Genomic DNA, 12,602 nt, shown 5'->3' on the forward strand with positions numbered 1-12,602 from the left:
GCCTGACACCACCTCCTGCAACAGGTGGGAGACAGAACAGACACTCCTGCCCAGGCACCCAGGTGCAGGCAGCAGACTGGCCGTGCCTTCTGTTATAGGCAGGAGGCGGGGACCTTGTCACAGCAGCAAACAGGTCAACAATCTCCCTTTCTTCAGGGGCCAGGCTGAGGGTGACACCCGTCAGAGGCTGAGGGCCAGGTCACCAGCGTTATGAGGAACTCTAGGTGGCCTCTCTCAGGCCCAGGAGCTGGGCCTTGATCCCACCCGGCGGAAAGCATAAATATGTTGCCACCGCCTAAGCCTGCCCTGGGGGAGCGGGCTGGGGGAGGGGAGCCCACAGAGCATTGTTGGGGTTTGCAAGGCTGTGTGCACCTCAGCTGCGGAGGGAAGGGGGAGACAGGAAATGGGTGGGGGGAAGAGGAAGCCTGAGCTGGAAAGTCAGACAAAGAGGGTAACACAGAAACAAAAGCCGAGAAATACAAAAAACAAAAAACAAAAAACCTACCGAATGACACAGAGCCCAGAGTCCCAGCTGCGGGGCCCAGCTCCCCTTGCTGTGAACCTGAGCACTTCACAGTCCATCTCTGGGCCTCAGCGCAACAGCAAGAACACCACTGGGGCTAGTAATAATACATAATAATGCACATTTATTGAGGGCTTACAGTGCATTATCTCACTTCAGGTGTATCCAACCACTTGTGGAGTGAGAATTAGCATTTCCATTTTAAAGACAAAGAAACAGATGCAGGGGTTAAGGGACCTCCTCAGAGTCTCATATCAATAGAAATCAGCGGTGGAGCTGCCACGGAACCCAGGTCTACCAGATCCTGCGTTCTTCAGCTGCCCATTTACCTAAGTCACCTTCCACGGGGCTGATTTAGAATTTTAAGTTCTTTTCCAGTTCTGATCTTGATAAGATAGAGCAACAGAAGTGGAGCTGTGGGGAAGATGGGGAGCCATCTGTCCATTTCCACCCCCAAGGTCAGCCTTCTCTCTGGCAGTAGAATCCCTGGTCCCAGCAACAAGTGACATACAGCCACCTTGGGCCTGAATAAATGACTGCAGAGACCTTGATGGGAAGCAGAGGTTTATTGAGAAGCCTGGGAGTCTGTGAACTCCTCCCCTTCCTCCACACCGTCCCCCCTCCCCCATCTGGGGCAGCAGGAGCAACAGGATGCAGGGGCTTTAAGCTCCCAGAGCTCTGAGCATCTCCCGGACTCTCCCCCCACCGGTCTCCAGGTGCTGGCTCCTCTGGGGCACCCCTCCTTTCCTTCTTCCCAGGTGGGCTGGGGAATGGGTAGCGGGTGGCGAGGCAGGCACGCGGGTGCCCCTCAGCAGAGGGTGAAGCGCCGGGCGCTGATGTTCATGCGCGTGAGGCCCAGATGCCGCAGTGGCGGGGCCAGGGCCAGGCCGGCTCCCGGCTCCAGCTCCAGCTCCATCTCGGCCTCGTTCAGCAGCTCTTGGTGCAGGTGACAGACTTGGTCCACCTTCAGTCGGTGCAGCTGGGCCCGCAGCCGAAGCAGCTGCGCTGCCAGCTGCCGGTCCTGTGCCTGCATCTCCCGCTGCGGCCGAGAGGGGGCGTGAGCCTGCTGAACCTCCCATTTTTCCCTCCTGGTCAACACCCTGGGTCTCTGCACTGGGTATGTCCTCCCCACACCCTCACACCCCAGCTCTATCCATCCCATCTCATAGATCTTGCTCTAAAACCAAGCTAAACAAATACAGGTACCTGGGGCCCAATCCTAGATCAACTAAATGGAATCTCCAATTTGGAGGCTGGACATTTTTATATTTGCACATATTGGATTGAACCACCTATTCAACACTGGCCTCTTGTACAGCGTGGTCAGTACCTCCTTTGTATCTTTGGGGTATAGCAATTCCCAGAGTATGGGAGGCCATGCCTTCCCCAGCTATAACTGGTTGCCCCACAAGGGCAGACTCTGTCCCCTGAGCCACAGGACCACAAGGTCAGTAGATTGGATGGACTCCTTCTTCAGCAAGGCTCCCTGAATAAAACACTGGACAAGTCCATGCCTGGCTCCTCAGCCCTGGGACAAAGCCACAGGAGTGGGCATTTGCTAGAGGCAGGGTCATTCTCATCCCCTCCCCATACCCAGTGTCTTGTGCCCTAAGGACTGCCCTCAAGGCCCTCTGCAAGGCTGCCCTCCCCACCAGACTCACCAGCTCCCGTCGGAGCCACTCAAGGGCAGAGTCCATTGAGTCGAAGCCGCAAATGGTCCCAGGTCCCCCGGGCTCGGGTCTGGCTTGGGCCCTGCGCCAGGCCTGGCTCTGGACCTGGGCCGTCCACTCCAGATATGAGGGCCGCCGTGTCTGCAGCTGCAGCTTGGCCGTCAGCGCCTTTACAGAGTCCAGGCTCTCTTCTTCTTCATCCTCCTCATCTTCTTCACCCACTGCCTGGAATTTCAGTGGCTCCATGGACATGGTTGGGGATGAGGGACAGGGCAAGTCTGAAGCTCTGGGATTAAGGAAAGGCTGGCAATATTACCCAGGAAGAGATGGCAGAAGCTGAGGGTGAAAGAAATGTGCAGGGAGTGTGCGCTGGTGAATGTTCAAGGTGGGTCAGGGAGGCTTGAGTGTGTCGGGGTGGGTAGGTAGATGGGTGTGGGAGGCTGAGTGTGCAAGGGCTGGGATTTTCCTACACTGCTAACCCGGGAGCCACGTGATGCCTGTCCGGGTGGGGGCAGGAGAAGCCCTGCTCCTCTGGCCCCTTGGATAAAATTTATTGTCTTTGCCCAGAAGGAGACACCCAGTTCCCAGAAAGGAAGTTGCTCCAGGATAAGAAAAGCATCATCCACACCAGAGTCTTGGCCCTCTTCCCAAGACCCAAGTGAAGGGATTGGGGAGGGGATAGGAGGCTGACAAGCTGCCCCCTGTCCTCACTTATGACACTGGCCCTTCAGCAAAGGAATAGGGTCCAGATCCCTGGCTCAGGAGTCAGGAGAACTGGGTTCTGGTGCTAGATCTGTGGGACCTTGGACAAGTCACTGACTCTCTGTTGGGACAGATCAATGATTTCAAGCTATATTCTAAGGAACTTTTGGTTCCCTTGGAAATCCCTCAAGGACTGTGTGCAGGGTAAGGGCACAGCTGTGGATGGCCTCCTAGACCTTCCTCTCCCTGCCCCTCCCAGGGCTTCAACCAGAACGGTTCCCTTTTTAAAACTTTGTATTGAAATATAACACACACAGAAAAATTTACATGTCATAAATACATGGCTTGCTGAATTCTCCCAAACTGAACACACTTATGTAAGTGGTACCTAGATCAAGCAAAGGAGTATTACTATCATCCAGGAAGCCTCTTTTGTGCTCCTGGCCTATCACAACTCTCCTAAGGGTAATGTAACCAAGCATAGGGCTTGTTCATATGCCTGCAGCGCAAAAAGCCAAGCTCTGACAGGGTGTTTGCAGCAAAGTAAGGGTTTATTGCAGGGAGCCAAGCAGGGGAATAAAAGCCAAGCCTCAGCTCCACTCCAACTTGGTCTTTGAATGTTGGGGTTTTTTTAAAAAAGGGGAAGAAAAACAATTTTTTAATAAATAAAAAATAAAGTAAAAAAATAAAAAAGGGGAAGAACCAGACTTCCCTGGTTGTCCAGTGGTTAAGACTCCACGCTTCCACGGCGGCAGGCACAGGTTCAATCTCTGGTGGGGGAAGTTCTGCATGCCGCGTGGTGCGACCAAAAAAAACCCCCAAAATAACAAAAAAAAAACAGGGGAAGAACAAAGAGGCTGAGATTAGCCATCATGTTGTGACATTTCTGTGACATTTCGTAATCGTTTCTGTGACATATCTTTTTTTTCTTTTTCTTTTTTTTTTTTTTTTTTGCGGTACGCGGGCCTCTCACTTTTGTGGCCTCTCCCGTTGCAGAGCACAGGCTCCGGACACGCAGGCCCAGCGGCCATGGCTCACGGGCCCAGCCGCTCCGCGGCACGTGGGATCCTCCCGGACCGGGGCGCGAACCCGTGTCCCCTGCATCGGCAGGCGGACTCTCAACCACTGCGCCACCAGGGAAGCCCCTGTGACATTTCTTAATCGTTGTTTCAGGAGTCAGAATGTCTCTGGTTTATGATTATCTGGCCAGGAGTCCATAGCTAGGGGCTGATGAGCTGTTACCTCATCTTGTCTTAGAGAAACAACTTGAATTTGTATGTTAATGATGATATCTAGAATAGCAGTTTCAGTACATTAATGGTGTTATTGACAGCAGCAATTTTAGACTTCTGACTCTGTGTTTGTTTGTTTTTGTTTTTTTGGCCATGCCACAAGGCACGTGGGATTTTAGTTCCCTACCAGTGATGGAACCCGTGCTTCCTACAGTGGAAGTGTGGAGTCTTTTTTTTTTATTCTATTTATTTTATTTTTGGCTGTGTTGGGTCTTCATTGCTGCGGGCACGGGATTTCTCTAGTTGTTGTGGTGTGCAGGCTTCTCATTTCAGTGGCTTCTCTTTGTTGTGGAGCACGGGCACTGGGCACGCGGGCTTCAGTAGTTGTGGTACGTGGGCTCTAGAGTGCAGGCTCAGCAGTTGTGGTGCACAGGCTTAGTTGCTCTGCAGCATGTGGGATATTCCCAGACCAGGGCTCGAACCTGTGTCCCCTGAATTGGCAGGCAGATTCTTAACCACTGCGCCACCAGGGAAGCCTGGAAGCACAGAGTCTTAACCACTGGACCACCAGGGAAGTCCCTGACTCTGGTTGATTAGTGTTCATTTAGCACAGGATTGAAGTCAGAGGGGACATAAAAGAGAGTAAAGTTTTAGATAGAGAGATTAATCATAAACTCAGTAAGGAATCTTGGTTTTAGGGGGACTTGGTTTCAGTAATACTACCCTAATTTGACAGCATAGATTAGTTTTGCCTTTTTGTATACTTTCTAGTGGTTCTCAATCTTTTCTTTTTTTAATTTATTTTTGGCTGCGTTGGGTCTTTGTTGCTGCACGCGGGCTTTCTCTAGTGCGGTGAGCCAGGGCTACTCTTCGTTGCGGTGCGCAGGCTTCCCATTGCGGTGGCTTCTCTGTTGCGGAGCTTGGGCTCTAGGCGCATGGGCTTCAGTAGTTGTGGCACATGGGCTCAGTAGGTGTGGTTTGAGGGCCCTAGAGCGCAGGCTCAGTAGTTGTGGTGCATGGGCTTAGTTGCTCCACGGCATGGGGGATCTTCCCGGACCAGGGCTCGAACCCGTGTCCCCTGTGTTGTCAGGCAGATTCTTAACCACTGCTCCACCAGGGAAGTCCCGGTTCTCAATCTTTAGCATGGATCAGAATCATCTGGAAAACTTGTTAAAATAGATTGCCCCATTCCCAAAGCTTCAGATTCAGTGTGTTTGGGGTAGGGCCCAATAATTTGCATTTCTAACGAATTTCCATCCCAGCTGATGCTGCTGGACTGGAATTTTATAATTTATACTCTTTTATGTCTGGTTCCTTTCATAGAGCAGTTCCAACTTTATGTTATATTATGGGGGGGCACCTATGATTCCATTATTTGATGGAAGGCTTTTGCACACACACAGAAGCCTGGAACCTAGTAGACCAGAAGGCTCTTTAAAGGCAGGAGTACATCTTATTTTTCTTAGTAATCAGCACTTAACACAGTATAGTCATCAGTGTTTAAGAAATAAAAGAATACTTGGATGGATGGGTCCTCCAGCAAATAGACTTAAACTCTAGTAATTTACCAGCTTAAGTGTGTCTCTTGCCAGACTGAAAATCCTGTGAACAGAACTTTCCTCAGCCATTCTTGGGTCCCAACACCCAGTGTAGGGCCCAGCTCAGTGTACAGGCAATTCATGTTTGGGCAAAGGATGGAGTGATGAGGGATGGAGCTCCTCAGGGCAGAACTATACCAGAAGTGGCCCCCATAGAGGGCGCCCTCAGGCAGGGACGTCCAGCTGTGGTGGGGGAGGGGTGCCTGCTACACAGCTGCTTGCATTTAAGGTGGACCAAGGGATTTCCCCCACCCAGCCTCCGATGTAGGGGAGGATGCAGACAGTTCCCAGTTTCACATTCACCCTTTCCACCTCTTCCACCAGGGTACAGGAGAAGAGACGGTATTTTTCTTTATTTTTTTTTAATCGGTGAGAGTGCCAGCACCCCACAGTTAAAAAAACCAAAAATGTGAGTGCCTCCTGCGACCCAGGCAGGAGGTAAAGGGCTTTAACAAGAATATTCTCCCCATTTCACAGATGGTGAAATTGAGGTTTCCTTAACAGGTTCTAACCCCGGGGTCTTCACTAAGAAGTGCTGGAAATAGGAGGGGGAAATTCCTGTGAAACTGTGCGATCCCTTCCTCCAAGGGGCCTCCTTAACAGCTGTCCTGCCGGCGTCGCCAGCTGCCCAGCCAGTTCCTGTCCCTTTCGGAGCCCGCGCTCACCCCGCCTGACGCTCCTAGAGTCTGTCCTTCTGCCGGGTCCCAGGCCCACCGCTGGAGGAATGGAGTTCTCGGAGCTGATCCGTACGGGCCAGGCCCAAGCCGAGCTCCTGCGGGGCCCGGAGATGCCCCCGCTGCGCGGCACGCTTTGCGTCACCGGCCACCACCTGCTGCTGTCGCCAGGACCCCAGGCGACTCCAGACCTGTGGCTGCTGCTGTTGCGTAGTGTCGACTCCATCGAGAAGCGGTGAGACGTGGCGGGGACATCCCCGTAGTCTGGGAACGCATGGCTCCGCAGGGAGAGGGGGAAGGGCAAGCGCAGTTGGAGCTGGTGCCCCCCCTGCATAACGTACAATCCTAAGAAACTCCTTTCTCCTCCCCTCTGGTAGAGGTCAGGGGACATTAAGCCTAAGTTTATCCATCCCCAGCGTCGCGGGTGACGCCGGCACCATCACGCTGCGCTGTAAGGACCTGCGAGTGCTGCAGCTGGACATAGAGGGCGTGGAAGCGACGCTGGACATCGCCCGCTCCATTGAGGTACGCCAGGGTTGCACCAGGGGCACTTAAGCTACCCTATCGCGTAACAAGGGGACTCAGCATCCAGCGTTATCGCGGATGCAGGGTGTTCTGGAGTGCGTGGAGAGGCGGGAGCTGCGGAGCGGAGGGCTGGATTCCGACCTTTCCCAGATCCCTTGCCTTCGTTCCCCAGGCGCTGTCCTCCCTGGAATCGGTCATCACCTCCTTTCCGTTCTTCTACCGTCCCAAGGGCTTGAGATTGGGCGAAGCCTGGCACTTCCACCCACCCGAACGCTACTACAAGCGAATAGCTCGCGAGGTCGGCGCAGTCATGGGGGCCTGGGGATGTGGGAGAGCCGGGTCTGGAAGGGGAGCGGGGACAGGGCACTCACTGTGTGCCCTAGACCTGGTCTTCGCCCCTCCCTGTGCCGCAGACCAGAGCGTGGCGGCTGAGCGAGGCGAACGAGGACTTCAGCTTGTGCCCCAGTTACCCCCGCGCGGTAATCGTGCCTCGCGCCGTGGACGACGATGCCCTGGCGCGCAGCGCCCGCTTCCGCCAGGGAGGCCGCTTCCCTGTGCTCAGCTACTACCACGCTCCCCGCGGAACCGTGAGCCCCACCCCTCCCCAGAGCCCGCCGCTAGGACCCTCTGCGTCCCTCTTGGCTCTTCTCTACACTGGCCGGCCTGTTGGTTGCCCGGCTTCGGCCCGGGCTCCGGCCCTATTCTGGCCCCGCCCACTCAGCTCAACCCTGCCTTCATTGATCCTGACCCCGCCCCTCTCCCTGGTTTCCGAGTCTCGCCAATCTCTGGCCCCACCTCCGGCTGGTCTGGGCCCACTGAAGCCTTGTCCCTCTTTTGTCAACCCATGACCCGCCCACGTTCTACCCAGCGGGTCCCTCCCCCCTCTGGCCACAACCCACCCAGACCCGGTCCGACGCTCCCAGGGCTCCTGGGCTACCCCCCCACCCCACGCCCCATACAGCTCTAGACCCGCTCCAGTGTGTAAACCCGGCCTAGGGATCCCCTGAGCGAAGTCCCTGAACCGGGGCCTGGTGGGTACAGTTTCCGAGCTGAGTCCCTGTCCGCAGGTGCTCCTACGTTCCAGCCAGCCCCTGACCGGGCCCCAGAAGCTGCGTTGCGCTGCGGACGAGGAGCTGCTGCGAGCTGTGCTGGCGGAGGCTCGCCCGGGGGCCCGGGGCGTCATCGTGGACACGCGCTCGGCCCAGGCCGCCAAACAGGCCCGCATGACTGGCGGCGGCACCGAGGCCAAGGCCGCCTACCCGGGCTGGAAACGGCTGCACCGGCCCCTGGAGAGGTAAGGGGTCTTCCCATCCTCTCCTAGGTTCTTTTGTGCAGGACTCTTCATGGATGGGGGCAGGGGGAGGGCGGTCTTGTAGGAACTTCCAGGACTGTTAGGTCTTTCCTGGTAGCCATCCTGCCAGGTAGGCATGTCCCCACTGACAGAGCTCATTCCTGTCTAGGCACCCCAACTCTGCCTGGGTAGAAAAAGCACTTCTTTACATTGAACTGAAATTTCTCTTCCAGGAACAACCTCACCACACACACACACACACACACACACACACACGCACGCACGCACGCACGCACGCACACACACACACACACACACACACTGGTCCCAGCCCTGCCCTTGAGGGCTGTACCCGCACAGTTGTTATCTGCTCCCTCTGTCTCCAGGTGCTGGTAGAACCAAGAGAAGGTCCTGAGGGACTTTTGTGCTTTGAGATTGGACTGCTCCCCTATCCAGAATATAAAACTCTGTTTATTCATTGATCCGGCCAACATTGACCCAGCACAGAGGCTGAGATGGTGGCCAGCCCAGACATGGTTGGAAGATCAGCAGTAAATGGGCAATTAGAATTCAGTGTGATAAGTAGCAGCACAGAAGAGGCGCCCCTCTGTTAGAATAGGTCATCCTAAGAAAGCTTCCCTGAGAACAGGTGAAGGCACTGCAGGTGTGCAGGAGCAGGGAGCCTAGTCATTTGTTCTGTTTTGGAACTGCAAGCACTTCGGTGAGGTGGGAGTGAGGAGTGTGAGGTGGAGGCAGGGAAAGAGAGATGGAGGTAGAGAGGCTAAAGGGGTGACAGGGGCCAGAGCAAAGGTCTTGAATGCCATGATTATGAGCTCAGAGCTTATCCTAAAGGCAGTGGGGAGCCACTGAAAGCTTTTAAACAAGCCTGAAAAAGTCTCAATTAGATTTTCTGGCAGGAGGTTACTGGTGATCTAGAGCAGAACAGTTCCTGGGAAGTAGGAGCAGATACCAGAATCTCAGGAGTATCGTGTTTCTCTTGTCAGACTGGTTCTCCCCAGGGGGTACTGTGTTGCTCCCATCAGACTAGGGTACATCAAGGGTACTGTGACACCTTCATCAAATTGGGGTTTCCCAGGGCATTCTGTTTCTCCAGGGGGCTATGTGACCCCTCCCCAGGCATTGCTATGCTTCCCCAACAGACTAGGTCTCCCCAAAGGGTCTTGGGTCTCCTCAAGTTTGGGGAAACATTTCCATCAGATTAGGTGGGCTCTCCAAAGGACCCTGTGTCCCTCTTGTCAGGTGGGCTCCTCTGAGGGCTCTATGTCTCCCTCACTGGTCTGGAGCATTTGTTCCTAGGCTATGCTCACCAGAGCTTGGGCTGGAGAAGGGATGACCAGACTCCCACTTGTGCAGGGGGCGGCCCTTACAGGAGAGCTTCGTGCGCCTGATGGAAGCCTGTGGGGACCCGGAGCAGAGCATGGACCGCTGGCTTAGTCGACTAGATGGCTGCCGCTGGCTGTCACATGTGAAGGAGGCACTAAGCACAGCCTGCCTAGCAGCCCAGGGCATGGAGTGGTAAGGGCCCCCCCTCGCCGCCCTACAAGAAAGAGAAGAGGGCAGGGTGGGCAGGGCTCTCAATGTCTGGGCACAAAACCACATCTCAGTAAGCAAATACAGGTTTCAAATGGGCCCTTTCTATTCCTGGCCTGGCTACCCCAGGCAGGGAAGGACAGGCCACTGCTGATAAGCCCTGGGCCCACAGGGAAGGGGCCTGCATCCTGGTGCATGGGGCCGAAGGCACGGACAGCACCCTGCTAGTGACTTCACTGGCCCAACTCATCCTAGACCCCTTGAGCCGAACCATGGCTGGATTCCAGGAACTGATAGAGCGAGAGTGGATCCAGGTAAGTGGCCGCCCAGCCCAGCCCTAGCCCTCCATCCAGAATCTCCACTTCCTTGTGCCCATCGCTCTGCCCCCTCCCCAGGCCGGCCACCCCTTCCAGCTGCGCTGTGCTCACTCGGCCTTCTCCCACACCCGCCCCAAGCACGAGGCACCCATCTTTCTCCTCTTCCTGGATTGCGTGTGGCAGCTGGGCCGCCAGTTCCCGCTGTCGCTGGAGTTTGGGGAGGGGATGCTGTTGGCGCTGTTTGATCACTCCTATGCCTCCCCTTTCGGCACCTTCCTCTGCAACAGTGAAAAGGAGAGGTGAGCTAAGGGGGTGTCAAGGTGGGTCAGAGGGCAGGCACAGGACAGGGGTGGGTACCTGCTGCATTGGCAGCCTACTTTCTTAGAAGACATCTTCGGGAATTTGCTGGTGGACCATGGTTAGGACTTGGCGCTTTCACTGCTGGGGCCCGGTTCGATCCCCGGTTGGGGAACTAAGATCCCGCAAGCTGCAAGGCGCAGCCAAAAAAAAAAGACATCTTTCCCTTTCAAACGAGTTTCTCTCTTAGAAAAACTCGGAGTGTCCTCTCCTATCCTACCTCCAGAGCTCACACTTCCCCCTAACTTATGCAAAGCCCGAAATAAATGGGTCTATGGCCCATCCTTCAGACCTACCCCCCACTCTGTCCATAGCCAAGAACAAGTGCACTCCTAGCTTAAAAACAAAGACTGAAGGGGAAAGTTGCTGCCAAAGTCATTTCTGGGGCTCTCTACCACTTTGCAGGGTTGATTCTAGTGAAGCAATAGAGTAGAGGTTGAATGCTGAGTCAAATTGTTTGGGCTCAAATTCTGGCTTCACCACTCACCTGCTGGGCGATCAAAAGCAACCCTGAATCTGTTTCATCAGTAGCAAGCAAAGAATCGTAATAGTCACAATAGCCTAGAGGTGGGGTGGGGGCATGTGTGAGGATTAGCTGAGTTAAAATATGGAAAGTGCTTAGCACAGTGCCTGGCACACAGTGGGCACACGAGTGGTAGTCATTTTTATTATTTGGTTGGCTTGTTGCATATGCCACCAATGAGCTCCCATTAGCCATCTTTCTCTCATCAGACTGAGATGAGGGGAGGGAAGGTTCACTGCTAAGAAGGTAGAGCTCATATTTAGTTATCTTTTGTTGCCCAGTGGCCTCCTCTCCACCATGTTGTTTTTACTAACTCTGCTTATCATTCAGGTTAGAAACTTATTTTTACCTCCCTCTCCCCCATCCTTCATATTTAGCTTTTCTTCTAAGAATTTATTTTTTTAAAATATTTATTTGGTTGCGCCAGGTCTTAGTTGCGGCTCGCCAGCTCTAGTTGTGGCATGCGAACTCTTAGTTGTGGCATGTATGTGGGATCTAGTTCCCTGACCAGGGATCGAACCTGGGCCCCTTGCATTGAGAGCACGGAGTCCTAACCATTGCGCCACCAGGGAAGTCCCTCTACTAAGAATTTCTTAGCTTAGTCCTTTCCTGTCCAAGGCCCCTCCTACTACCCTAATCCAGACTTTCCTTTCCACGTGGACCACTGGAACAGCTTCCTCACTGCTCTTATTATCTCCACTTTCATCTTTTTTAACTCATCAGTCTAGACCTATCAATATTCACCTTGGGCCCTTTCCCACTTTCTTGCTTTTGCTCCTGCAGTTCCCCCTAAGTATTTCCATGTTTTTGCACACCTGGTGAACTGTTGCTGCTAGACCCAGCTCAAATGGCACACTCTTAATTAGCCTTCCTTGATCCTTTCAAAGCAAAGCTAAGCAGAACTCCTTAAGAACTAGGACTTTGTCTTGTTCCGGCTTTATTGTAGTGCCCAGTTCAGGATCTGACTAGCTACTGTCATCTGCGGGAGAGGGTATCACTGCCCTGGGGGAGCTGTCACCCTACTAACCAGCGCCCTCACCTGGAGTCCCAGAGGGCATAGCTGAAGCTGGAAGCTCACTCTCTCACCCCCTCCAGATGCCTGTGTGAAGTGAGAACTCGAACACACTCCTTGTGGTCTGGGCTCAATCAGCCAAAAGAGCAACGAAAACTCCGGAACCCGCTCTACGTCCCCAATCCCTTGGCCATCTGGCCCTCTGTGGAGCCCCAGAGCCTGCGACTGTGGCAAGGTGACCCCCTCTCCCTCCTCCTCCCTGGGGGAGTTCTCCCCTCTGCTCAGCTTCCTTACCTGTCCTCCTCCTCTTCCTCAGGCCTGTTTCTGCGCTGGACCCATCCACCTGAGCCTTCAGAGGTAGCATGGGAGAAGGTGTGGCAAATAGCAACAGGTCAGAAGACAGAAGGCTCTCAGCCAACAGATTCAGCCTCTGAGCCCCAACCCTAAGTACTGGTCCTTGGATGGTGGTTGAGATGTTCCTGAAACTTCTCCAGGCCCCTCAGCACCTTTGGACCTTGAATGACTGTGCCTGCAACCCAGCCTAGCCCATAATACTGAAGTTCCAGGTTTGAAGTGTCCAAAGTGTAGGGAGAAGGTCCAAATAATAAAGGTATCCATGATTGGTAT

The 12,602-nt window shown here is 54.2% G+C and overlaps 2 protein-coding genes across 2 annotated transcripts; one reads left to right on the forward strand and one right to left on the reverse strand.

The window, feature by feature from the left end:
- Window positions 1–923: 923 nt before the first annotated feature.
- FAM167B (family with sequence similarity 167 member B) lies at window positions 924–2,624 on the reverse strand. The gene is made up of 2 exons (XM_082647820.1): window positions 2,185–2,624; window positions 924–1,562 (listed from the first exon to the last, which is right to left on the reverse strand). The coding sequence occupies exons 1-2, from the start codon at window positions 2,443–2,445 to the stop codon at window positions 1,332–1,334; spliced, it is 492 nt and encodes a 163-aa protein (XP_082503946.1). The 5' UTR covers window positions 2,446–2,624; the 3' UTR covers window positions 924–1,331.
- A 3,757-nt stretch (window positions 2,625–6,381) lies between these two features.
- LOC309837564 (myotubularin-related protein 9-like) lies at window positions 6,382–12,579 on the forward strand. The gene is made up of 10 exons (XM_082678153.1): window positions 6,382–6,634; window positions 6,816–6,924; window positions 7,097–7,222; window positions 7,338–7,511; window positions 7,992–8,218; window positions 9,590–9,751; window positions 9,939–10,080; window positions 10,162–10,382; window positions 12,059–12,210; window positions 12,292–12,579. The coding sequence occupies exons 1-10, from the start codon at window positions 6,450–6,452 to the stop codon at window positions 12,420–12,422; spliced, it is 1,629 nt and encodes a 542-aa protein (XP_082534279.1). The 5' UTR covers window positions 6,382–6,449; the 3' UTR covers window positions 12,423–12,579.
- Window positions 12,580–12,602: the final 23 nt, after the last annotated feature.

Source organism: Grampus griseus, assembly GCF_964374135.1.
Source record: "Grampus griseus genome assembly, chromosome: 1".
NCBI lineage: Eukaryota > Metazoa > Chordata > Mammalia > Artiodactyla > Delphinidae > Grampus > Grampus griseus.